A 26298-nucleotide genomic window follows, 5' to 3' on the forward strand; every position below is an offset into this window, starting at 1 on the left:
CTATTAAAGACGGGAGCATAATGCATGGAGTTGTTGCATTCAAAACCGGGTCAAATTAGAAGAACGTTGGGCAGAACCACTCGCAGATTAGTTGCTGATTTCTTTGCTATTTCTTAGTTATCCTGTTAACGTTGCAGCTTGTAGCCGTTAGGAGACCATTATAAATAAGCCAGGAGGCATAGGAGTGGAGGGTAGAGAAATATTTCCTTTTGTACTCATGGTTGTCTTCAACCTTGTTTCATTCTTTTAATATATCCAGTTTCCCTTTGTTCTGGTTATTCACTACTCAAGCTCCATCAACTTGGTATCAAAGCCACGTTAAGATGGGCACCCACAAGGAAAGATTAGAGAGGCTAGAATACGACCTGCAAGATGTTCGCGAAGGGCAGATGCGCGTTGTTGCAGAATCTGCAGATACTCGAGTGCAAATACGGGGTCTGGAAGAACGAATGCAGGAGGTGCTGGCAGCACTGAACGGACTGAGAACCATTCATTCCCATGCTGAAAGAGGATCCTCTTCTCGACAACCATCATCCCGGAATGAAGGTAGTTCTAACACTGGTGGTTCCAGATTTATCAAAATGGATTTTCCACGTTTTGCAGGGGATGATCCAACTGAATGGTTGAGTAGGGCCATGCAATATTTCGAGTATCAAGAACTTGCTGATGACCAGAGGGTTGCGGTGGCTTCCTTCCATTTGGAAGGAGAAGCCAACCAATGGTGGCAATGGCTTAAGCGGGTGCAGAGGGACGAAGGCATCGTCATCACGTGGGAAGTATTTGAAAGAGAGCTGTGGTGTCGTTTTGGCCCTACAGAATTCGAAAGCTTTGACGAAGCCCTCTCTAGAGTGAAACAGACTGGAACCTTGCGAGATTACCAGCGGGACTTTGAACGTCTTGCAAACAAGGTCGTGGGATGGCCGCAATCAGCATTAATTGGGACCTTTCTCGGAGGACTGAAGGACGAAATTGCCGATGAAGTGCGGATGTCCAAACCACGAACACTAAGGGAAGCTATCAGCGTCGCCAGAATGAAGGACGAACAGATCACTCGACGACGGAAACAGCTGCGTACAGAACCTGTTCGACCAACTCCGGCTCGGTTCATGGCGGCAGCTCCACCAACTTCGGTCCCCACAGCAACAAAACAGGTGGTTGGTTCACCCATAAAGAGGCTGTTGTGGGATGAAATGCAGCGAAGGCGCGAACGGGGACTATGCTTTAATTGCAACGAACGTTTCACGCCCGGACATCGCTGTAAGACTCCGCAACTATTCCTGATTGAAAATGCAGCTACTACCGATGAAGAAGAATGCACCAACCAGCCGAGAAACGAACCAGTTATGAATAAATTGGAGTGGGAAGAAGCGGAGGAGCAGGCCGAAATTACATTGCATGCATTCTCCAGCTGGAAGGGTCCGCAAACCATGAAGTTGCTGGCGCAAGTGGAGAAGCAACCCGTTACTGTGCTGGTGGACAGCGGCTCCAGCCATAATTTCATAAGCGAACGGGTGGCGCGGTTGCTACGCCTTCCAGTGACCACCACAGATGGCTTCACCGTCCGGATTGCAGATGGTGGCCAACTTTCTTGTCATGAGAAACATGAGGAGGTACCTCTGGAGGTTCAAGGCTTTAAATTTAAGATTATATTATTTGCCTTACCATTGCAGGGGCTCGATATTGTACTGGGAATTCAATGGCTTGAAAGTCTTGGACCCGTGTTGTGTGATTGGAGGAACTTAACCATGAGATTCAGCTGGGAAGGAGAGTCTCGGCTATTGCGGGGGCAATGTCATTCAACAACTAAAGAAATTTCAGTGCAGTCACTGCATAAGGAATCGCATGGTGGCGGGGCCTTATTTGCTTTAACCATGAAAAGAAGGGATCAAGACATGGACCAGGCCACTTTACCATTCGACATAAAAGAGTTGCTTGACGAGTTCACACTCCTGTTCGATGAGCCACGTTCATTGCCACCAGCACGTGATGTTGACCACCGGATTCCCCTGAAGGAAGGAGTCACTGCAGTCAATGTGCGCCCATATAGGTACGCTCACTTTCAAAAAAGTGAAATTGAAAAACAGGTGGCGGAAATGTTAAAAACGGGGATTATTCGTCCTAGCCAAAGTCCTTTCTCCTCCCCGGTGCTTCTAGTCAAGAAGAAAGATGGATCGTGGCGATTCTGCACTGACTATCGTGCGCTCAATGAAGTTACTATCAAGGATCGATTCCCGATTCCCACTCGACGACATGATTGATGAGCTCCATGGTGCGCAATTCTTTACCAAACTCGATTTAAGGGCAGGATACCATCAAATTCGAGTGCATCCAGAAGACATTCATAAAACGGCATTTCGAACGCATAATGGACACTACGAATATCTGGTAATGCCTTTTGGCTTGTGTAATGCTCCTTCAACTTTTCAAGCCAATATGAACTCTCTTTTCCGCCCTTACTTACGAAAGTTTGTTTTAGTATTTTTTGATGATATTCTCATTTATAGCACATCTTGGGCACTGCACTTAAGTCACATTCAAACTGTATTCCAAACATTGCATGACAATCAATTTTTTGTTAAGTACTCTAAATGTGCATTTGGGAGGGAAGAAGTTGAGTATTTGGGGCATATTATTTCAATCAAAGGAGTGCAAGTGGATGATAGTAAAATTGCAGCTATGAAGCAATGGCCAGAGCCCAAATCCGTGACCGAGCTTAGAGGGTTTCTTGGGCTTACTGGCTACTATCGCAAATTTGTGAAGAATTACGGGTTGATAGCAGCGTCCTTAACTCAGCTTTTAAAGAAGGGCCAATTTCAGTGGAGTAAAGAAGCCCAACAAGCCTTTGAGGCTTTAAAAACAGCTATGACCACTACTCCTGTTTTAGCTATCCCAAACTTCAATGAAATTTTTGTTATCGAAACTGATGCTTCTGATGCAGGAATTGGCGCTGTTTTATCACAGCAAGGGAGGCCCATTGCATTTCTTAGTAAGGCTTTGGGGCCACGTAAACGGGCTTGGCCTATTTACTCAAAGGAAATGCTGGCCATCTTGGAAGCAGTGAGGTGTTGGAGACCTTATTTGCTTGGAAAGAAATTTCAAATACTCACTGATCATAGGAGCCTGAGATTCTTCCTTGAACAACGTGTATCTACCCCAGAGCAACAAAAATGGCTAACTAAGCTACTGGGGTACGAATATGAAATTAAATATCGCCCAGGGAGACAAAATTCTGCTGCTGATTCTCTTTCTCGTGAAGTGGGCTCTTCGGAGTTGCGAATTATTTCAGGGCCTGAATTTTTCATTTGGGAAGAAATCAAGCAGTCCGTGAAGACGAGTCCGTGGGCACAGAAGCTCATTGGCCAAATGGAAGATGGGCCTGTCTCGAATTATCAGTATAAAGAAGGGATGTTGTGGAGCAAAGGCAGGGTTGTCATTCCGCCTGAATCAAACCTCCGACAAAAGTTACTAGAGGAGTTTCATTCTACCAAAATCACAGGGCATTCGGGGATTCTTCGAACTTGGAAAAAGCTTGCACAGTCGTTCCATTGGGAGGGATTAAAAAAGGATGTGTAGCAATTTGTTGCTGCCTGTGACGTGTGCCAAAGAAATAAGGCTGATTCCCGAACTCCAGCAGGCCTTTTGCAGCCTCTTCCGATTCCTTCCAATCTCTGGGACGATGTGACTATGGGCTTCATCGAAGGGTTGCCAACATCAAGCGGGAAGAATGCGATATTGGTGGTGGTAGACCGTTTGTCAAAGTATGGGCACTTCATTGGCATCACACACCCCTTCACGGCAAAGATGATTGCTGAGATATATGTTGATCGAGTAGCAAGGTTGCACGGCATGCCCAAAAGCATTGTAAGTGACCGTGATTCGCTGTTTACTAGCAATTTTTGGCAGGAATTTTTCAAATTACAGGGAACCCAGCTCAAGATGTCAACTGCATATCACCCCGAGACCGACGGACAAACTGAAGTCGTCAACCGATGTCTGGAGCAGTACCTGCGTTGTCTTTCTGGACAATTTCCAAAAAAATAGAGTCAACAGCTACCATGGGCAGAGTACTGGTATAATACCACCTTCCACAGTGCCATCGGAACCACTCCATTTCAAGCACTATACAGGCGACCTCCTCCTACGATGGTGCATTATATCCCAGGTAGATCAGTGCTCGATGAAGTGGATAAGGAGCTCCTAGACCGAGATGAATTGTTAAAACAATTAAAGGGTAATCTTGAGAAGGCACGGAATAGAATGAAGCAACAAGCAGATGCCAAGCGACGGGATGATTCCTTTGCTATTGGAGATTGGGTATATCTGAAGTTAAAACCATTCCGCCAACCGCCAACACTCGGTGTTCAGACGAGCTCATCAAAAGTTGGCAAGTAAGTTTTTTGGGCCGCATCAAGTAAAGGAATGTGTGGGAATGGTTGCATATCGCCTTGAACTACCTGAACATTCTCGCATCCATCCAGTATTTCATATTTCGTGTCTAAAGCGAAGGCTGGGAGATGGCGACGTCGCGACTGCTACTGAACCCCCTGTATCGGAAGAAGGATGTTTAGAGTTGGAACCGCTTGCCATCAAAGAATATCGTTGGGTTAAACAAGGCCGGAAGCTAATTGCTGAAGCTCTCATTCTCTGGAAACACCTGCCTGAAGAGGAGGCTACATGGGAACCAGTTGACCACATAACTAAGCAATTTCCATCATTTGACCTTGAGGACAAGGTCCAACTTCCAGGGGCGGCACATGATAGAACCATCCGTAACAGAAGGCCAAATCCCAAGTACTTCGGGGATGTATTCGTGGGGCATCAGAGGCATGAAGGAAACAAGGAAGCTGTTAAAGACGGGAGCGTAATGCATGGAGTTGTTGCATTCAAAACCGGGTCAAACTAGAAGAACGTTGGGCAGAACCACTCGCAGATTAGTTGCTGATTTCTTTGCTATTTCTTAGTTATCCTGTTAACGTTGCAGCTTGTAGCCGTTAGGAAACCATTATAAATAAGCCAGGAGGCATAGGAGTGGAGGGTAGAGAAATATTTCCTTTTGTACTCATGGTTGTCTTCAACCTTGTTTCATTCTTTTAATATATCCAGTTTCCCTTTGTTCTGGTTATTCACTACTCAAGCTTCATCACTCCCCTACCGATTTGGTGGAAGAGCGCATCAGCTCAGCCCCCAAACCAACCACCGATCCTCTCCCTTTCCATCCCCAACATAATCAGAGATCGATTTCCCCAAATCCCTGTGCTTTCTCCGCTCCAATGGCGATCCTAGGATCCAAAAAAGAACAGCTTGGCGAGAAAAATGGCGTCTTTCTTTCCGTAAAGCTCGCATCTTGGACAAAGAAGGAGAGGAAGGAATCAGAAGAGAGTTGACAGAAGTCCATCGACCTCGAGCTCCGTAATGGAATCGATGGATCGAGAGAGAGAGAGAGAGACAGTGTGTGCGTGTTGAGGAGGGCCTGCCGGTAACAACATTTGAAACTGTACGAATTATTTAGTTTAGAGTGGTCTTGTTTGCATAAAAGGATTTTTTGTGTGCATCCCATACATGGAGGCTCTTGAAGGTGCTTGACTTCTGTTGGTCGATCTCATATGTCTGATCTACCGTGTTTAATCCATTGAAACTTCAGTCGCTACATTTTAATTGAACATTCTGTTTGCATTACTTTTTTTTAAAAAAAATGAAAATAGAAAAATAAATTGGCTAAAGAAGTGATGATAGCAATGCAGGCAATGAAGATGCCGGTAGTGTTGGTTGTAGTATAATGAAAGCGGTGACAATGGCTATAGAAGTAGTAGCGGTGATAGGAGTACTTACGATATGGTAGAGACAACAATGATGGTGACGGTAATGTTGTGAAGATGAGAGTGATGATGGTGGTAGCAATGGTACCGAGTTTGTGGTAGAGGCCATTATAACGGTGATGATGGTATTTCAATATCAATAATTTTGTAATATGGATATTGACAAGATTTCAAAATAAAATTTTCTCATTTTCATTTTTTATAAAAAAAATATAAAATAAAAATAATAGTATCATATATTTCTATTTTAATTTTAATTTTTTAAAATAAAAAATAAGAAATAAAAATAACACCAAACAATAAATTATATATATATATATATATATGTATGTATATATATATATATATTATTATTTGCTTACCGCCTTGTATTTAAGATGATATTGTTTATCAAAGAGTAATAATAGCAAAGTGATATATTAGATTTGTGATTTTCAAGTACTCTTGTGCATTCAAATTCTTATGGTTTTAACAAAAAATCTATAACCTTCGGTAAGCACCGAAGACATGACGTCTACTTATCGCAAGCAATCGCTACATTCTTGTGCATTTATAGTGCAAGCAGTTTATATATTGCACCCATTTTTTATTTAGACTAATTTGAGCATATTGCTTTAAGATTTTCTTGATAGGGCATTTGGCAGCATCAATATATACGGTCGTGTTCGTAAGAAAGTCAAAAACGTCAACTGCATGTGCATAATACACATTTACATTCAATTTCTTAACAAATGCATGAAAATTTATATGAGTACATGACACATAGGATAGATTATTATTCCATCCATTGGTTTATCATATCACACCCAATGAAAATTCTCTCTCAAATGTCGTCCATCAACGATGGTCTGAAATATGCAAAACTCAAATTAGCCTTTGCATAGAGCTTCTATTTATTCGCTTAAAATTTTGTCTTATTAACACAATATTGGAGGTTACTCCATTTGATCCAACTTGGCTTTCTACCACCAAGTAGTTGTCTAATTAGCTACAACTCAACTCACTTGTAGGGTGAGTTACAATGCAACCTAACACCATTGTTTGGAAGCTTGTGAGTTATAGGTTGAGCTGCAGCCTATCTATACATTAGCTTGCAACTTAATCTATGTCTAAAATAGTAGTAGGTCGAACTACAACAACTCAAGGGATAAAAAATGGCATTTGATGTGGTTCATCTCATTTCTTCTAACCCTCTCTTGTTCACAAGTGAAATTTTGAGGACCCCCGTTCGAGAGAAGGCCACATTAGAGATGTTCTTGGCAAGCCTCATCTGTATGCTGGAGACAATCTCGACATCCCTCATCTCTATGATAGAGCCGATCTAAATAGCTCTTGTAGCCCTCTTGCCATGGTTTGTCAAATTGGTACCAAGGGGTGTACCAGTTGATGACGTTTTGGTATAGTACAGACCTATATCATGTCGATTCGATATGTACTGAACTAGGGAGAGGGAGAGAGAGTTAGAGAGAGACAGAAAGAGAGGCCCATAGGGATGGGGAGAGGGAGGACTAGGAGGGAGAGAGAAGGGCGATTGAAGGGGTCGACAGTTGCTAGAGAGGGGAGGAGTGGGAGAAGAAAAGGGAGGGAGAGATGAGAGAGAGAGAAAGAGAGAGAGAGAGTGAAGGGCAGTCCACAATTACCCCAAAGAGCGAAGAGGAAGAAGAAGATGGAAGAAGGAATGGAGGGAGAGGGAGATAGAATGACAATTGAAGGGGGTTGATAGTTGCCGAAGAGTGGGGAAGGGGGGGAGCATGAGGGGACCTAATATTGAGAGAGAGTCAGAGCTAGGGTTTCGAAAGATCTTTGAGCTAAGGTGGATCACGAAAAGTCCATCGAATCTTGGAGAGAAGCGCCAAAGAATAGTTTAAGAACTAAACTGACTCGTATGACCATACCTGATGTTAGTTCAGTTCAGTACAGGCCGAACCATTCAATTTAGGTCTGTTTGGTATTTCTTGCCTTCAGCCTTTACAATGAACAAGAAAAGAAGCTCGAGGGCAAGCAAAAGGTTGCTGTCACCGTCCCTTGGTTTGACTCCTAAGAAGAGAGTAATAAAGTTGACGATGTCCACAATCCTAAAATTGGCCATGATGCCGTCCCCTCCAGATCGTTGTGATACCGCTATTGCTACCCTCTTCTCTTCCCTTGCTTCCTGCCCTAGACCTTGTCCTATAGTTGGTGCCTCCTACATCATTGCTGACCCCTTTTCCTCCCTCCCCTCAGGCATTGCCCCTCCTCCTCATCGATGGTGCCACTCTCTCCTGCCTTGACCCTACCCTTCCTTCACTTCTACCCTGAACCCCAATGCGGCGCCAACCATTTTAAAACCCCTGCAGGTGGAGACTCTAGCGGCATTGCAGTGCAACTCCGCCAATGGGGGTCAAACCGCCCCTAATCGTAGGGTTTGTCCGCTCCAAATTATATTATTATAGCCTTCTCATTCTCATTATTTAAAATATCAAGCAGGGCATGTTATGGCCATCACACCAATCCTCTAATGCCATGTTGGCATGAAAGGCAGATTGTTTTCCCAAGTTAGTAACAAATTTGTCAGTTTAATAAATAATTATAATTTATATAAAGGGTCGACATTAATTTAATTAAAGTTCAAGACCGCGCGAGGACGGAGACCTTCCTTCCCCTCTCCGAGCCTCTTCCCCCACCCCAACCAACCCTATCTCCCGAGTCGTAAATTTCGTACCACCCGGTTTTAGTAAAAGAGGTTTTTTTATAGCTAAAATCTGGAAAAAAAATTCGACATTTTTTTGTCCTCCTCTCCTCGCTTCCCGTGACATTCTCACGAAATCCCCTCTCCAGTGATGATTTCCGGCGCCGATTTCTTTGCTTTCTGATCAAATTCGTGGAGGGGTGGTTCGATTTCCTGCGGTCGTTAAGTTGGATATCGGTTTTTCTCTGTTTCGCCTTTTGTCTTGTCGCTCTCGTCCGAGTCGCTCTTCCTGTAGCTCTCCGCTGGATTTGAGTCCATTTGGGGTTTTCGATGGGTCGTGTCGGATTGGATGGGCATAAGGAATTAGGGTTTTTAGCAGCCGAAAGGGAGTTTTTCTAATTGTTTTTGGTAATTGACTCTGTGGCGAATGTGATCTGTTCTCATCTGTTTTTCTCTCTCCGAAAAAAAACTCCTTTTGCAACTGATCTTCCTCATTTATGATTTTCCCATCATTCTTTAGCTCCTATCGTTTGATAATTCTTCACAATGAAGCTCCTGGTGCATGTTATTGAAGCCCGTAACCTCCAGGCGTTGGGTCTCAATGGCCTGAGTGATGCCTATGTAAAATTACAGATCGGAAAACAACGGGCAAAAACTAAGGTGGTCAAGAAGAACTTGAACCCTGTATGGAATGAGGAGTTCAGCTTCCTAGTCGGGGACCCCAGCGAGGAGCTCACGGTCTATGTTTTGGATGAAGACAAGATCTTCAGTGATGATTTCCTGGGACAGGTCAAGGTGCCATTGTTGAAGGTCTTGGATACAGATGATCTTTCACTTGGGACGCAATGGTATCAGCTGCAGCCCAAGAACAAGAAGTCTAAGAGCAAGGACTATGGTAATATATCTCTCTTAATATCTTTTCTATATTGGTGGATTTTTATATGTGTTTTGCTTGACTTTTGTGATCTTTATTTTTTTTATTTTAATATTCGAAATAAGTTTCCACCAATTGAGCTTCATAATAGTTTCCCTTGATTACAGTTTTAGTGAATATTGAGCAATCTATCTATGTGGCATTTTGCTATCTATGTGCTGCATTTGAATATGTTTGTCTCCTAGTTGAAATTTAGGATTCTGTTTCATGATTCACGGTTTCCAAGTGATCCAGGATACAAAGGGTAGGCTAGCAGCCATTTTGATCCAACTATTTGTTCATTGTGTTAAATTTATCTAATGATCTGATATGCTAGTCACGATTAAAATAGTAAATAGATGTAACATTGTCATGTGCTGTAAATGTCTAAGTATGAAGAAGAAATTAATGGAGACTTCAGATGGAGAGAATGCTGTGACTGTGTGGTTAAAGGGTCAAGTTTCTTCTCTTCTTCTCTCGTAATTGTATTCTTTTGGTTTTGTCCTGCAGGAGATATTCGTCTCACTGTAACTTTGTCTCAGAAAAACACTGATGAAATACCCATAGTCACTCATTCATTTTTTGTTGATCATTCATCAAACTCTGATAAATCATTCGAATTAACAAGAGGACCAACCCCACTATGTTCTAACAGAATCTTGGAAAGATATGCTGTACCAGTGATTGACAAAACGGAACCTGTCAAGGGAGACAAGTTGAATGCACCGACATTTGTTGATCGTCTGTTTCATATTTTTGCCGGGAAAAATGCAGAGGCTGCATTGCCTTCTAGCAGGAATCTTGACTGCCCAGAAGACCTACAAGAAGCATTTGCAAGCCCTGAGACTTCTGAAAGACAAACTAATGATACATGCTCTAATATCACATTTGATGAACTACTGAAAACAATTGAATCAAAGGATCAAGGAAGCGAAATGCCTGGAAATCTACGAGGAGGAGTACTTCTTGACCAATCTTATGTTGTTGCACCTCGTGATCTGAACTCTCTTCTCTTGTCACCAAGTTCAAATTTCTTGCAATCACTTGCTGAGCTTCAAGGAACTACAAGTCTGCAAACTGAACCTTGGAGACTTGAAAATGGTGGAGAGAGCTTGAAAAGAGTGATTACCTACACAAAAGCTGCGACCAAATTAGTAAAAGCTGTGAAAGCCACAGAGGAGCAGACTTATCTGAAGGCTGATGGAAAAAATTATGCTGTTTTAACAAATGTGAGTACTCCTGATGTTCCTTTCGGTAATTGTTTCCGGACAGAGGTTCTTTTCTGCATAATGCCTGGGCCTGATTTGCCATCTGAAGACCAATCTTCACGTCTGCTAATTTCCTGGCGCATGAATTTCCTCCAGAGTACTATAATGAAAGGTATGATCGAAAATGGAGCAAAGCAAGGCTTAAAGGATAGCTTTGCCCAGTTTGCTGATTTGCTTTCGCAGAATATAAAACCACTTGATCAAGAAGACACTGGGCACAACAAAGACCAGATCTTAGCTTCTTTGCAAAATGAGCAGGAGTCAGACTGGAAGCTGGCATTTAGATTCTTTGGAAATTTTACTGTTATATCATCAGTTTTTGTGGCCTTCTATGTTCTTGTACACATCTTGCTTGCAAGCCCTAGTATAGTTCAGGGGCTCGAGTTTCGTGGCCTAGATCTGCCTGACTCAATTGGGGAAGTTGTGGTTTGTGGTGTTTTGGTTCTTCAAGGACAGCGTGTTCTTGATATGATAGGACGCTTCTTGCAGGCCCGGAAGCGGAGAGGTAAGACTTGATTTCCCTGGACCATATCTTATATTTCAATCAACTTTTTCTTTTAAAATTCTATCAGTATGAAGAGTTTTTTTTTTTTTCCATTACTAAGAGATATTGTAGTTTCTCATAATATTAGTGCAGTTCTAATATTGAATTTTATGTGATTCAGAAGGTGTTCGTAACCTTTAGTTATTTGATATGTAAGGTTAGTACTAATATAGTATTATATTTATAGCAAAGCGTAAGACATCCTCCTTCTTTGTTGTTTTCAAGCCATTTGTATATTGTTCAGAGGTAATGATGCTATATTCAAGGGGTAGTATCACTTGCTGGAACTTTTTGCTATCCTTGAAAATTCATGCCTCTATCATTTTGCTTGACTTGCTGAACTTAAAACATCCGAAACAGGTTGACGAGTTAAGTCTTCTATCGTCCTTACAAGGAAAACCATAATATGATACATAATATGCATATATCCTTAGTTCTAAAGCTTAGATACTTCCCTAGAGGAGACATGCTGGTGTCTAATATGTATCAGATGCAAATAGTTCTCAGTATACAGTACAGCACTTGTTAAATATTTTCGTACAGACTCAATTATTTAATAAAAATATTGTGGTATCTAATTACTTTACCTGATTTCTTCTTGCATTGTTAGATGTTTGTTATATAATTAACTATGTAAATGATTTTTTTTTAATTTCCATGCAATGACCATTTTCTTGACAAATTTTTCTGGATTTGCCGATACCAACATGTCCATTATGTGTTATACATGTAATTTGTATCCATATACATGCTTCATAAATTGTAAGACTTCATTTATATTGGTACCTTTATCAATTTCAACTTCGACTTATGGTGAATAAAGAATTAAGTTTTCCTGCTTATAGCAACTGCACTCTGTCTTAGGCTGGAAACCATCAGTCTTAGTTCCCTTGTTTTAGCTTGCCAGTAACATATCTTATTCTTTTTTCAGTTAGTTGGAGACTATCCACATGCTGTAGAAAGTAACTTATTTTCCTTAATGCAGGCAGTGATCATGGAGTCAAAGCACAAGGGGATGGATGGTTGCTAACTATTGCCTTAATTGAGGGCAGTAATTTAGCAGCAGTGGATTCAACTGGTTATTCTGATCCCTATGTGGTTTTCACATGCAATGGTAAAACTAAAACCAGTTCAATAAAATTCCAAACTCTGGAGCCTCAATGGAATGGTAATTAAAGATATCTCTAATTCTTGAAATTCTTTAATATTCTGCATAGATTACTACTTTATATTACTAAATTGAACCACCACCATATTTGCATTTTTCGTTTTCCAGCCTAGAATTTTCTTAAATAACGGACTGTTGAGACTTGCTAACTTTATGTTTGATGGACCAGTAACCAGTGAGGATGCCAGCTAGTGTAGTTGGCTGGTAAATTCATTGGGGGTTGGTATGCATGACATGGGTTCAAGTCCTGGAATCACCTGATTTTCGGTGAGGTTTCCTTCTACAAAATTTTAGATGGTCATCAGTTAGGGAGAACAAAAGACATATGCAGACTTAAAAAGTATTGATAATACAGGTGAGAGTGTTCAAATTATTAAAGCAATTTATTATATTAACAGTATAATAAAGATTTGGACTACCCAATTTACATTAACTCCTTGAAAAGAGGATTTTAATGGTTCAAAATCAATGGACTATCAAAATTCAAGATCCAAACTTAGAAACCAAAGTTGATGTGTTTTGATGGTCTCTAACTTAATTATCAAGTAGGTGTCAAAATGAAAGATTTTAATAATATGATACTATATTTTACTATATTTTGATGATCAAAACATAATGAATTTAAATCCATCCACCCATGTTTTAAGATGTATGGATCATGATCCATAAATTGGATTTTCAATTTATGTACCTCATTATGTATTTTATCACACGCTATAATTGATATTCTTCATTTTTGTACCAACTTGGTACAAGATTAGAATTTAGAAATCATAAAAGTATTTGAATCCTGGTTTTGAGCATCTTTTTTATCAATGTTTGGATCTTCGTTTTGGATGGTCATTAACTCATTTAGCAAGAAGTTAACTTAGAGTGTGTAGTCCAACTCTAATATAAATTACTTATATATTAAAATGATATATGGCATTGTAATAAATTTTTATGTTTTCACATATAATAATTATCTTATAATTTGTACACTACAATATTAGGTGCATCCTAATAATATGACTTTATTGTAGGAATAATATACTGCATAAACTGTTGGTCAGCTGTGTCAGAATAACTAAACAGTTTACTGAACCAAAAGAGTGTAGCAAGGTCATTTCCAAGGTAATCACAGATCTTTCTATCCTAAACAACCAAATATAGAAATTAAGCTAGTCAGTTGTAGGTGATGAAGACAATAGTTCCTGCAACTGTAACTGCTAGCAAATTAAACAGAAAGTTGTTAATTGAATTGTTGCATTATTAGTTGCACCTGCAACTTAAATTGGAAGCAAGTGGAACTACAGGCAATTAAACAGTCCTATAATAGTTCAAGAACATTTTTGACTCTCTTCCAGTCTGATGCGTTGTTCATTTATAAATTGGTGTCAAACTATATAACTTACTGACCTGCACTATAATATATGATCAATATACAGAGATAACACATTGACTGAAACCTTGTGTGAATGAAATAACAATATATGAGAGGTAGGATACTATTATCTCTAATCTATAAGTTTTCCATTCACTAATTCATTTTCTGTTGATTTTTACAGAAATCTTTGAATTTGATGCCATGCATGATCCTCCATCAATGATGGATGTGGATGTGTATGATTTTGATGGGCCTTTTGACGAAGCTACATCTCTTGGTCATGCTGAAGTCAACTTTGTGAAATCTAATTTGTCAGAACTAGCAGATTTTTGGATTCCTCTTCAAGGGAAGTTAGCTCAGGCATGCCAGTCTAAGTTGCACTTGAGGATTTTTCTGAACAACACACGGGGCACTGATATTGTGACAGAGTATCTAACAAAAATGGAGAAAGAAGTTGGAAAGAAGGTGGGTACTTATCTCTTATTTGGCATCTCTCATAACTCAGTGTGAAACTGTAGCTTATACATTGCTATTTTAACTAAGTTCGGGACAAATCTATGTGTAGATAAATTTGAGGTCTCCTCAGACAAATTTTGCATTTCAGAAGCTTTTCGGTCTGCCACCAGAAGAATTTCTCATCAATGATTTTACCTGTCACTTGAAGCGCAAGATGCCCATGCAGGTACTTATTTACTTCCATTATGTTGTACTCTATTGGAATCCTCAGTTTGCCCCCATACTTCACAATGCTGTCTGAAAAATTTGTTCTCCTCAATCATTTCACATAGGATGGCAATAATATATTTGGTCTGCTTGTTAGCTACTCAGTCGTCATCACTGTTACAGTCATATAGTGGGCCAGTCAGCTTACTTCAGCAATCGGCAGCTCACCATGCCAACTTGCAGTTTTTAAATTTTTGACTCCTCGGGCAATTTAGACAATAGTTTCTTGGCATATTTATGGTCTGAATGTCGAGGTAGTGATTAAAGAAAATGGTTGCCTTCAAATGTTTGACATTGTCCAATCAGGTTCAATAATGATATGATCCAATTACATCTATTGGTTGATTAATGGAATAATGTGAATGCAATTTTGATGGCCTTTTATAAACTGAGTCATGTTATAAATTTTGTATAGTTCGTCAGACTATATGACCCATGCCTTATTGAAAGTATATAATGTTCATATGATATAAGGATCAGCATACATGCCAACCGAAAAAAATTACTGGTTTTTTCACTTTTTCCTTGCAGGGCCGCCTCTTTCTATCTCCAAGAATAATTGGGTTTTATGCAAACTTGTTTGGACACAAAACAAAGTTTTTCTTTCTTTGGGAAGATATTGAGGACATCCAGGTGATTCCTCCAACTCTGGCATCAATGGCTAGCCCATCTCTTTTGATTATTCTCCGCAGGGGAAAAGGTATGGATGCAAAGCATGGCGCAAAGACTGTTGATCAGGATGGGAGACTTAGGTTTCATTTCCAGTCATTTGTATCATTCAATGTAGCCAACAGGTAATACTCTTCACTTATTTCCTTGTACAATATTTTGAATCTTATGTAAGGCATACATTCAAGTTAAAGAAAATTTGTTTCCTTTTTTACTCTTATCAGTTTGTTTTCTGCATGGGTTGATGATACATTAGTTCCTTATTCTATTTAATTTTTGTACTGCCCTTGCTATTAGTGGTTTATAAACCTACACAACATGCTCATACATTGTTTTTCTAGTCCTTTGGATTAAGAAAGTGCTGTTTTTTGGTTTAATGCCTACCAGGGTTTTCATGTATTCAGATCTGGATTTTAGGTTTTTTAAGTTGCATGTCTGATTCTCCAATACTTCACCTCTTGAATCTTGATAAAGAGAATATATGTAATTTTAATGCCTAACAGGACAATCATGGCATTATGGAAGGCTAGGTCCTTGAGCCCTGAACAAATAGTGCAGATGGTTGAAGAAGAATCTGAAGCAACCCTCCATAGTGAGGAGAGTGGATCTTTCTTAGGGATAGAGGATGCCAACATGTCAGAAGTTTTCTCATCTACCATTTCAATTGATGTGAGTTTTCCTTCTTCTTTTTTTTGCCCTTTCTCCACGTATATATATGATATGTGTGTATTCTCAAATTGAGCTTGCCTGGGGATCACCAAAATGACAAGGGAACTGCGACCATTGATGTGTCATCAGATGAACTCATTGATGGAGGTATTTGAAGGAACTTCATTGGAGCGAAGGGTAATGGAGAAAGTTGGTTGTGTCAACTACTCTATATCAGCGTGGGAACCAGTTAAGCCTGACATTTACCAAAGGCAAGTTCACTACAAATTTGACAAGAGTTTATCTCGTTATGGAGGTGAAGTAACTAGCACGCAGCAAAAATGTCCCTTGGCTGATAAAAATGGATGGATTATTGAAGAAGTGATGACACTCCAAGGGGTTCTGCTTGGTGACTACTTTAATGTAAGAACGTCTTTTTCAAACTAATGTTTTCGCTGTGGCTTTAAGTGTATGGAAGTACTGTATATGGATTGTACAGATTCTCAATAGTGGCTTTTCTGAGATTTTTGTCCAATCATGTGCTCTTTTTTCTCATGCAGCTTCACTTGAGGTACCAAATGGAGGATCTTGCCCCTAAACTGAAGGCCTGCAATGTTCAGGTATCCTTGGGGATTGCTTGGTTGAAGAGCACTAAGCATCAGAAGAGAATAACAAAGAACGTAATGTCCAATTCATCAGCTCGACTCAAGGAGATGTTCAGTCAAGTTGAAAAGGAATTCATAGGGGGAAAGTAGAATGATTCTTTTCACTGCTACATGCAGCTATTTGTGAATAGCAGCACCACATAAAAAAGATAGTGTGAATATCAGCTTGGATTCTGAGCATCAAAAAACAGATGATCCGTATTCAGAAGTTTGATTATTTTGGTTGGAACGAAGCAACTTCAAAGGTTCGGCTGCGAGCCTGAGAATTGGTTCTGAGCTCTAGATTTTGATTCTTGCTCATTCAGGCATCAAATAAAAGAGTACCAAGAGTTTTCATTATGGATTCTTCTGGATATCGTATGATGGATCCTCGGCGGCTTTCTCCATTCTCCTGTCAATTAGGGAGCTTTGGTAAGAGAGGGGCGTGCCGCGCTGGTGAAGTATGATGAAATTCTTGGGGGCATCAGGGTCTGAAGTGGTAATGACTTGGAAACTAGCTGGCCAGTGATATTTCTTGCTAACATGAGTAGCAAAATTATTGAAAGGAATATTGGTTTCATCCTGCCTGTACACCTATAGTCCAATCACAAGGTAAAAACATGATAAATGATTCTTTTCTGCAAGTAAAAAGGTTTTGATGATCTTTTTTCTTTCCTGGTCCACATACGAAGTATGTAGAGGGAGGTAAAAAAATTTGTATTCAGAATTTATCTTAGATGAACATGTTTTTCCTAATTTTTAACAGTGGGCACTGTTGTTAAGCCCCTAATTTTCTTCCTGAAGGTAGGCTGAACAAAAGGAGGGTCTTCTTGAGCCTCTTAAATGCAGAGCAATTCTTAATGCATCCACATTTTGACAACTGAAGCCTTTTCAGGGGTCTCATATTTGGCCTATTAGAGGATTTATCCAAGTAATCATCACAAGTCGTTCCATCTTTTCTTTAAAAAGCTAACTTCGATCTATAGGAGGGCCAGGATGCCATAGCCTCCAATTTGTCATCCAGGATACTAGGATACTAAAGCCCATATCCTTGATTTGACCGTCAATTCACTTCCCGAGAGATTAAACGGAAAATTAGCATTTTCCGACGTTCTGGTTTCTCCGTGGTCATCCGCAAATAGAATGCCAGTAAAAGAGATGCTCTTTCTCGGTAATAATCTTAAAGTCCTTCCATTTAACTAGCCGAACACCCTCTAGCTTTCTTCTCGGCGATAGGCACTCCACCTCCAGGTCCGAGGCGGCTTTCACCACCACCTTTCGGCGGTCCGCATCCCCGACCCTCAACCCCACCGGCGCCCTCACCGTAATGTCCAGCCGCACGCTCCGTGTCCTGGTCCCGCTGCAGCATCGCCGCTACCCCGGCTTCCAGCTTCTCCCGCCCCTTCAGCGACACTGTCATCATCGCCAAGCTATGCGCCTCCTGGTAGAACACCGGCGGCTGCCCCGAGCATAACTTCACCCTGTGGTACGCCACCGCGGCCCACCCTCCCTCCTTGTACTCTACACCGACTTCTTGTTGGGGTTCTCGGCCCGCACTACGGCGACCGCCAGCTCCGCTGCGACGCTCCTGTTGAAATCACCACTTGTCCTAAAAGCTTAAGATCATAGGATGAGGTAGATTTATTTATATATTTATATTTTCTTACTCTCTCTCTCACATATGGGCAAGACTTTTTTTTTAATGGGCGAGCCCAACATGTGATTTTTTTTTTAATAATGGGGTTAAAGAGTGCGGAGACAGGGTTCAAACTCAGGACCTCTGCTCTGATACCATGTTGAAATCACCATTTGTCTTAAAAGCTTAAACTAATAGGATGAGGTAGATTTATTTATATATTTATATTGCCATACAACTCCGTCCTTGAGATCGCTGTCGAGGGCGGCTACGTACGCCAAAGCGCTCGAACTCGTAGGTGGGTTGATGATGTGGTAGATGCAGAGGAAGGAGGCGACGGAGATGAGGAGGAAGAGGTTGCAGAAGCAATAGAGGCGGCGGCGGTGGCCACAGCCCATGGAGCGGTGGCTGCAGGGATGGTAGTAGCTAGGGGGTGTAGGACAGCGGGCGAGGGACGCCCATGCTGGGTGGAGGGGAGACCTTGGAGAAGGAGGAGGTTGTGAAGGTGGTGGCCTCTCCCTCTTAGGGAAAGGTGTACGTGTTCGGTTTGACGTCGGGTGGCTGGCTGGAAGGGATCAAGGGATGCAGTGGTTTTGGGCAGCCTTGAACAAGAGAAAATGGCCTTTGCTCTTGCCTCTTGGCAAGCCGGCCAAGCATTGAGCTAGTTGTGGGCATTTGCAAATACAAAGTTGTAATTGGGCACAGCAGTGTAAACTTCGTAGGGGTACCATACCAGCTCTCAAAGTCTTCACCAGCTACACTAGTTAACATTAACAGACAGCAAGTTTCTGTGCTAACTGAACTTCTTGGCATCTCTTTTCATTTGACAAAAATATAGGATTAAGCTTAGGTATGGCATCCCGGCCGCAACTGCAATGTCCCTGCAGCAGAAGCAGGGATGGCAATCTATAGTCCGGACCTGATCGATTAGTTGTCTAGGCTCATCTGAAATGAATTGACGAGTTAAAGATTTTTTATAACTTAGTCAAGTATGGAATATTTGACTGGGACTTGCTTGATTATAACTTCCTGAGTTAAACAAATCTTAAAATTTACTACAAGATCCAGCATGTCAGCGCATGTTGTCATATACCATCTCCGAATTGATACATAATACAGAGGGCATACTGAATGTTAGTATGCTGAACCAACTCTTGTACCAGATATTACTGATATTGTACGGAAATATGAAACCGAAATCGGTGAATCTTGATTTATTCCTACATCTCTAATAACGATAGCAGAGTAAAGGTTTGTTTCGCATTATTCTAAAAGTTATTATTATGTATAAATCTCTTACTATGGACAAATTGCAAACTCCAAATCTTCTCCCGTAAAAATTTCTATGCATACATACCAGAAATATATCATCACCATATAGGGCTGAAAGCGAGTCGGATTGTATCCAACAGTATCCATTTCCTTATCCGATTTTTGTCAGATTCAGATACTATTTTTTTTGATCCGATCGGATCCAGACAGTCAGTTCAAAAATCTCCCGAATACGGATGCTGATACATCTGATTTTTCCAAATTCAGATCCAGATCCAAATATCCGTATAACAAGAATAAGTAAAAATAAGATGTTTAAGTTAAGTTAAAACAGAAAACTAATTAAGTAATTATCCAAACCTAAACTAAAAGAAACCTAGATATCAAATGACTGTCACTTAAGATAGTAACTCAAATACGAAATACTTGATTTAAATAAAATCCTTCGAATCACTCTGCACGTCTTAAAGGCTCAAACCTCTCATTCGTTTGTTTCATCCTTCTTTCTTCTTTGTCATTTTCAAACAACTAGAATTTCTAAAGTCCTATCCACTTCTTAGTTTTCACCCGACAATTATAACCAGTGATAGCTGTGAGACTTTTGGAGGTGCTATAAATCTCATCTGCTTTAATGATGAACACTCTTGGGCCGGGTAGGAGCTATGCCCGATAAATGTTGCGGGCCAGAGCAGTGATGACATAAAAGGCTGGGTCTATGCCCAATCACTGCTCTGGCCCGCAATATTCATCGGGCATAGCTCCTACCCAGCCCATGCCGCTGCCAGTTCAATTTCCGACGCCAAGGTATCAAAGACATTTATCATGTCTTTGATCACAATCCTACAAAGGGAAGTAGGGAGGGTAGACACATTCAATATTTGAAATTATCAAATGTGATATTCACTTACACATCAAGAAAATCAGCTTAAATCTTTCATTACTCAAAACCAGCTTATGATCAGTATTGCAGCGACCAGAAATGTTTCGCATATGATGCAGCCTATATATCAACCAAATAAAAAAAAAATCAATCAGCACTTTTGAGTTCCAAATCGACGTATCATCCGAATTTCAAAGGTCTGACAAGTGACAACTCAATTGAACCTTAGAGACATCATCCAACCCAGACCAAAATACAAAGCAATTTCACATGCAAGCCTCCCACTCAAACCAGAGCTCGAACCAGATTCCTCGTAGGTCTGGTACATGTCTATTAAGTGGCTAGAGTAGGCCCAAATCCAAATCCTAAACACGATACGAGATTCAGATAAACATGCACCCAAATCCAAGAATTAATCTTGATTAACAAAATCCCAACAAGATGACAAGAACCAAATAAATATTCAAATTTAGAGAAAAAAGGGCATTTTTAGTTCCTCACAGAAAGTTTAACCGTACACACAAAAGTCGTCATATATTTACAAGGAATAAAACTACAATAGGAAAAAAAATCTAAAAAAAGATACCGTGCATCATCACCAAAAGTGTACACACAACAGTCGTCATATATTTACAATAATTACGACCACAAAAAAAAAAGAAATTTGAAAAAAAGATACCGGGTATCATCACCGAATCAAACACTACTGAGAACCCTCTGCGCAGTGGCAAGCGCCGTAATTACTACTAATACCAGAGCGAAGAAGAGGCGGCGGCGGCGGGGGGGACGGTGGCTCGTCGGTCGGAAGGAAGTGGGACCGGCAGAGGGGACACGTGGCGTGATGGTAGTCGAGCCAGCGCTCGAGGCAGGCCTTGTGGAAGAGGTGGCCGCAGGAGAGGCGGTTCACCACCGACTCCGGCTCGAACCGGGTTAGGCAAACCCGGCAGTCGACCACCTGCTGGCGCCGCCGCTCGAAGGCCGACCCGAACCGGATGGGCTTGAACCGGCTCCGGAAGCGGTCGGTGAGGGTGGGCTCCGGAGGCCTATCGGAAGCGGAGACCAAACCGGTCGGGTCCGGAGCCCGGGGGAAGGGGCGGAAGCCGAGGACGTGCAGGACGAAGCGGACGATCTCCTTGAGGACGGAGACGATGAGGGCGGTGTTCACCAGGAGGAGGGTCAGCATGCCCTCCGAGGGCGTCGGCAGGCTCGAGAGACCCATCGCCGTCGGATCAACGAGATCGAACGGCTCCGATTCTATCCAATGCCTCCTTGGACCTCGTCCAGATCCGGCCCAAGCAAGCTCAGGGATCACGAAACGATGCTTTCCCACTTCTCGATCTAAGCAGCTGCGATCTGTGAGTAAACAACAAATACCAAAAGAATTAGATCAAATAGTTCCCCTTCTTTCTATTGAAGATGGAGGTAAAAATTGGATCTTTGATTGCCAAATACATCGAGAAACTTATCAGAGCTCTCGAAATTTGAAAAAATTTGGGAATTATTGAGAAAACCAGAGAAAGAGACAGAGGATTACTCTGCTTGAAAATTTTGAGCTGAGATTTTGCTTCTTGGGTTGGCTTTGGCTTCAAGTACAGGGAAGAGAGAGAGAGAGAGAGAGAGAGAGAGAGAGAGAGAGAGAAGAAGGTGAGAGAAGAGAAGCGAGAGGGCGGAGTCACGGAATCCAATTCCCGTATGGGGATGGGAGCCTTGGTCTCACCGCCCCCTACTTAAAAAGCCGCCCTTCTTTCTTGGACCGGACTCTAACTACGGATTTAACCATAGTTAGTTCCACCACTCCCACCTGGGGTTAATTTTACTCCCACTCTCTGGCTGGCTCTATTAATGATACCTAAAACTCAATTATGTAAGATTCCTCCATCCATTAGTGCTATTGATGATATGGTTTTGCCGTTTAGGTTAGAAGATATAAAGTTACTTAGTACATCAACCTCCATTAGTGCTAATAAAATGATTTGGAATAGTCGATGACTAAATATAGAGTTACTTATTACACCCACCTCCAAATCACCCAACACTAGACCTTATGGCTGAATAATGGGTCCCATTAGAGGGTACCATTAAGGATGTGGGTGTGGGTGCGTCCAATAGATGTATTAAATGTCCTTATTGAGACTGCAAGCAGCTGCATTGATTAATAATTGAACTGGTGTTCAATATGGCTATCCATAGAAATATCATAGATTTGGCCATTGAAGTGATGGTGGTGAAGTCGAGAACCCACTTTCATTGTCAATGGAGCCTTCTCGTTCAGCCGGAACAAAGACATTCAGGGGAAGAGTTTGGTGATATATAAGTTGTTGTCTTGATGACATGCTTGTTTTGTTACATTGTAGGATAAATAGTTCATATGTTGTTGTCGTGCATCATGTATTTTTTTTTTCTTCCATATCTTGCACCCTTTGTTTTTATCATTGTTAAAATTATAATAATTTAAATCAAACAATGTAGGTAACCCATTATGAACTGGAAAACTAGATGAAAAAAATCTCTCCAGCTCATAAGTGAGAGCCAAAAAAACTTGCAAATCTTATAAATTAATAATGAAAAATTCTCAAAAAAACTGATAATATCAGGTAAGCAAAAATTCTCATTATATCATTGAATTGATCAAATCAAAATCATAGAATAAGGAAAAATTTTAAATATATTATGGAATCGATCAAATCAAAATCAGAGATGGTATGATATTTGAAATGTTAAGACTAGCTCCCTGTAGGAGAGGATAGGCAAGACTCATAATGGTTTTTCTCTAACCAACAATCTCATAAGATTGAAGAATTAAAAAAATACGAGCTACCTTTCAGGTATGCGATATCTGTCTAATGCTGATAGAATGTAGTGCCTTTCAAATAGTGCATATGTATCAGAAGACGAACAGGGCTGCAGACTAGGTCGCTTCCTATACTACGCAGCATTCTGAAGAGGTTCTTTGGCTATATTAGGAGCACCTCCTCACATTTGTATTAGATTATAATTCTTGATTCTGCTGGCTGTACTTATATTAGAGCTAAGTGAGCAGCCGTTGTACCAAAAAAAAAAAAGAGCTACTTTTTCATGTGCCATATATTATTTTATGTACTGATTATTTTAAAAAATATATATAGAAATCCCTATGCTAAGTGTGCTATGGAATCTTTAATTTATGAAATATCATAAATTTCCTTGCCTCGTTGATGGTGCATTGCACTTGCTAGAAGACATGAAGGCATATGCGTAGGGTTCATTTCCTGCATTCTAAATTTTTCAATTCATGCATTTATTCCAACGCCCATCAAAGATGGTCCCTGGGGATGGCACGGTGACATTTGTCCCAATCCTCATTTCCACCGTTCAGCAACGCGCCACCTTTGCAAAGCCCGCCAAGCTGATGTTGTCTTATAGCAACGCTAGAGTGCTAGGTTTGTGGCATTCGTTGCACCCAGCCCCTTCGGTAGTGTCCAACGTGGCAGGCTCTTAGAAAATGTCAGGCCATCATAAGCCTCTTTGGCGACACATGTATACGTTGTCAACATCAAAGTTACGAATGGGAGCTCATGCATTTATCGATTCCTTTACTTCTTTGGATTCCTGCCCGTGTTCCACCAGCCAAAGAAGAAGACGATAACATATTCCCTATGTCACTTCCTTTTATGTTGGAATTCCTCATTGGTGGCGAATTTGAATCTTTTGAAGGTAGGAAAAAGAAAGGCATGTATATATGTGTGCCGATAAGGCTATGAGTTGCTATCACAAAAATACCATCCAAAAACTCTCTTCCCCTTCAGTAGGCCCTGTGATGAGATTGCACAAAAATGTCAAACCTAGCATTCTCTAGCTATATTACTGCTACTACCATTGACTGAAAGCGATTCCCCGAACAATATATATATGCACTAGATTATTTAATTGCTCCCCTATAAAGCTATTAGGGTTCTAAATGAACTGAATAGCTCGTGAATTACTAATTGAGCTCGAATAGCAAAATACTCAGTTTGAAAGCGTGCAAACCTAGTAAAATATTTTTTATTTTTAATAATATTATATTTTATTTATAATATATTATTAGTTTAATAATTTAAAATATAATATTATGTTATATTTTGGTTTAATCGTATTTTTAATTATGATCAAGGATTGAAGTTGAGCTCAAGCTCGAGTATTACTTGGTTAATATCCACATCAAGTTGAGTCAATTTTGAGTACTATTTATTTTGGATTGACTTGAGTATGAGCTTAGATATTAAAGCTCGATTGATCTCCAATGAAGTTTCGAGCTCTAATATTTTGGACTAAGTTGAGCTCGAGCCTCTAACTACTTAGCTCAGCTCATCTTGATCGATTGCACACCTGCGATGCTGTCTATGCAGGAATAGTTTCGGCATTCATTAATGTTATTAATTCTTCGAGCATGGTTAGGTAAACGTCACTGCATGATCCCTGGGTTATCTTTTGGTGTATATATATATATATATATATGTATATATGTATATATATATGTATATATATATGTATATGTATATATATATATATGTATATATATATATATGTACGAGTCCAAATGGGTCCACCCATCAAAAAGAGCGAGTTTGAGTGTAAGAATGTTCTCGATCCGGAGGCCAACCATATATATATATATATATATATATATGTATATATATATATGTACGAGTCCAAATGGGTCCACCCATCAAAAAGAGCGAGTTTGAGTGTAAGAATGTTCTCGATCCGGAGGCCAACCTAACCCATGCACACAAAGGGCCCTACTTCTTTGCGAAAGATGAGGAGAATGTTCGGCGGTGGGTTGTCTTCTCGTGGTAGCGATGACTCCTTGCCTCGTCAGTTGCACGATGCCAATGCAATGGTCGTTCTGTTCGAAAAAGCAGTTAAAAGTGAGTCGAGGTGTGATTGGTGTAGCTCCTGAGCTGGGCTCTAAACGTCCCGTTGGTCATGTTGCTGCAGAGAGAAGTGCACTAACATCGAGGTGGTAGCACGGTGGGAACGGAACTTTAATTCCACAAGAATGGTTCAAGTTCGAAAGCATGGACATCGATTAAACGTAGGAACCAGATACCCCCCACCATGGTTTATCTAATGGAAGCGCTATCTAGTCCGCTGTTACTTAGATGGTGCTGGTATGATGTACTCACACGTGAGGCAATCTACGAGTAGGGGAAGGTATGAGTAGAACGGAGTCTATCCGCATCGAACATTCTTCAGTGCGGGGGGAGAAACAGTGGGGGTTGCTACGCGGGTGAGGTTCTCCTCACCCTACTCTTCCCTTTTGTTTACCGAAAAAAATAAAAGAGAGAATTGCACCCGGTCGCCAACTTGTTATTCATGCCGATAAGGAACCCGCAAGCGTTCACGGCCGATGGCCACAAGCTTGTTATCAGCGTCAGAAAACCTACAGGCCTGCATTTGCTTCCCCAGAGTATTCTTGGTGTGTCTCCCTGGGTATTGCTGCCCTGACTATTATATTTAACAGTCACGAGCAATACAATGTTTGACCTTCAGCAAGCCGTCGAGGTTGATTTCCACCACCTTGACGTTGCTATCGCCAAAGAATAGTTTCGGTGGATCGTTTGTTTTGTTGCAACTGATGTCAAAGCCATCGTGGTAGCCGTTGTCAATGATGCCGAGGGGGGTAAGGGATACTGAGGGCTCGTTTGGTTCGCGGAAAAAGAATGGAGGAAAGTATGGTCAACGGAAAAGTAATGAGATGCCTCTTGTTTGGTTGGAATTTTCAAAGGAGAGAGATAGAAAAGTTGTATTCCCATAAAAATATGATCCCCACATTTCATGGAAAAGTCTTTTTCATGAGAAACATAGAAAAATTACTTTCCCATAAGGCGGGAATCATTCCATTTTTATTTTTTTTCCAAAAAGACCATTCAGCATTAAAGAAGTATTAAAGAGGTATTAAATACCTCATTTTTATTAAGGGCATAATAGAAATTATACATAACTTTTCTAGAAAAGTGGATGGCCAACCAAACATAAGCACTTTGGAAATTTGTCACTTTTCCATGGTCAACCAAACATGCCAAAAGTACTTTCCTAGGTATTCTCTTTCTAGGAATATA

At 40.8% G+C, this 26298-nt stretch overlaps 3 protein-coding genes across 4 annotated transcripts; 2 read left to right on the forward strand and 1 right to left on the reverse strand.

The window, feature by feature from the left end:
- Positions 1 to 323: 323 nt before the first annotated feature.
- LOC120111962 lies at positions 324 to 2258 on the forward strand. Its single transcript, XM_039130534.1, has one exon. It carries the CDS (start codon positions 324 to 326, stop codon positions 2256 to 2258), a length of 1935 nt encoding a protein of 644 aa, XP_038986462.1.
- Positions 2259 to 7787: 5529 nt separating this feature from the next.
- On the forward strand, positions 7788 to 17296 carry LOC120111824 (C2 and GRAM domain-containing protein At1g03370-like). Of its 2 annotated transcripts, none has more exons than XM_039129710.1 (9): positions 7788 to 9379; positions 9908 to 11170; positions 12195 to 12377; positions 13925 to 14208; positions 14348 to 14425; positions 14998 to 15260; positions 15639 to 15804; positions 15934 to 16206; positions 16344 to 17296. In XM_039129710.1, exons 1-9 carry the CDS (start codon positions 9031 to 9033, stop codon positions 16536 to 16538), a joined length of 3054 nt encoding a protein of 1017 aa, XP_038985638.1. In that variant the 5' UTR covers positions 7788 to 9030; the 3' UTR covers positions 16539 to 17296. The 2 variants fall into 2 exon arrangements, with proteins under 2 accessions (XP_038985638.1, XP_038985637.1); XM_039129709.1 differs by having other exon boundaries at positions 7802 to 9379; positions 14309 to 14425.
- Positions 17297 to 20683: 3387 nt separating this feature from the next.
- LOC103714698 (probable E3 ubiquitin-protein ligase XERICO) lies at positions 20684 to 21917 on the reverse strand. The gene is made up of 2 exons (XM_008802059.3): positions 21750 to 21917; positions 20684 to 21568 (listed from the first exon to the last, which is right to left on the reverse strand). The coding sequence occupies exon 2, from the start codon at positions 21432 to 21434 to the stop codon at positions 20919 to 20921; it is 516 nt and encodes a 171-aa protein (XP_008800281.2). The 5' UTR covers positions 21435 to 21568; positions 21750 to 21917; the 3' UTR covers positions 20684 to 20918.
- Between the last annotated feature and the right edge of the window lie 4381 nt (positions 21918 to 26298).

Source organism: Phoenix dactylifera, chromosome 9 (genome assembly GCF_009389715.1).
Source record: "Phoenix dactylifera cultivar Barhee BC4 chromosome 9, palm_55x_up_171113_PBpolish2nd_filt_p, whole genome shotgun sequence".
NCBI classification, from domain to species: Eukaryota; Viridiplantae; Streptophyta; class Magnoliopsida; order Arecales; family Arecaceae; genus Phoenix; species Phoenix dactylifera.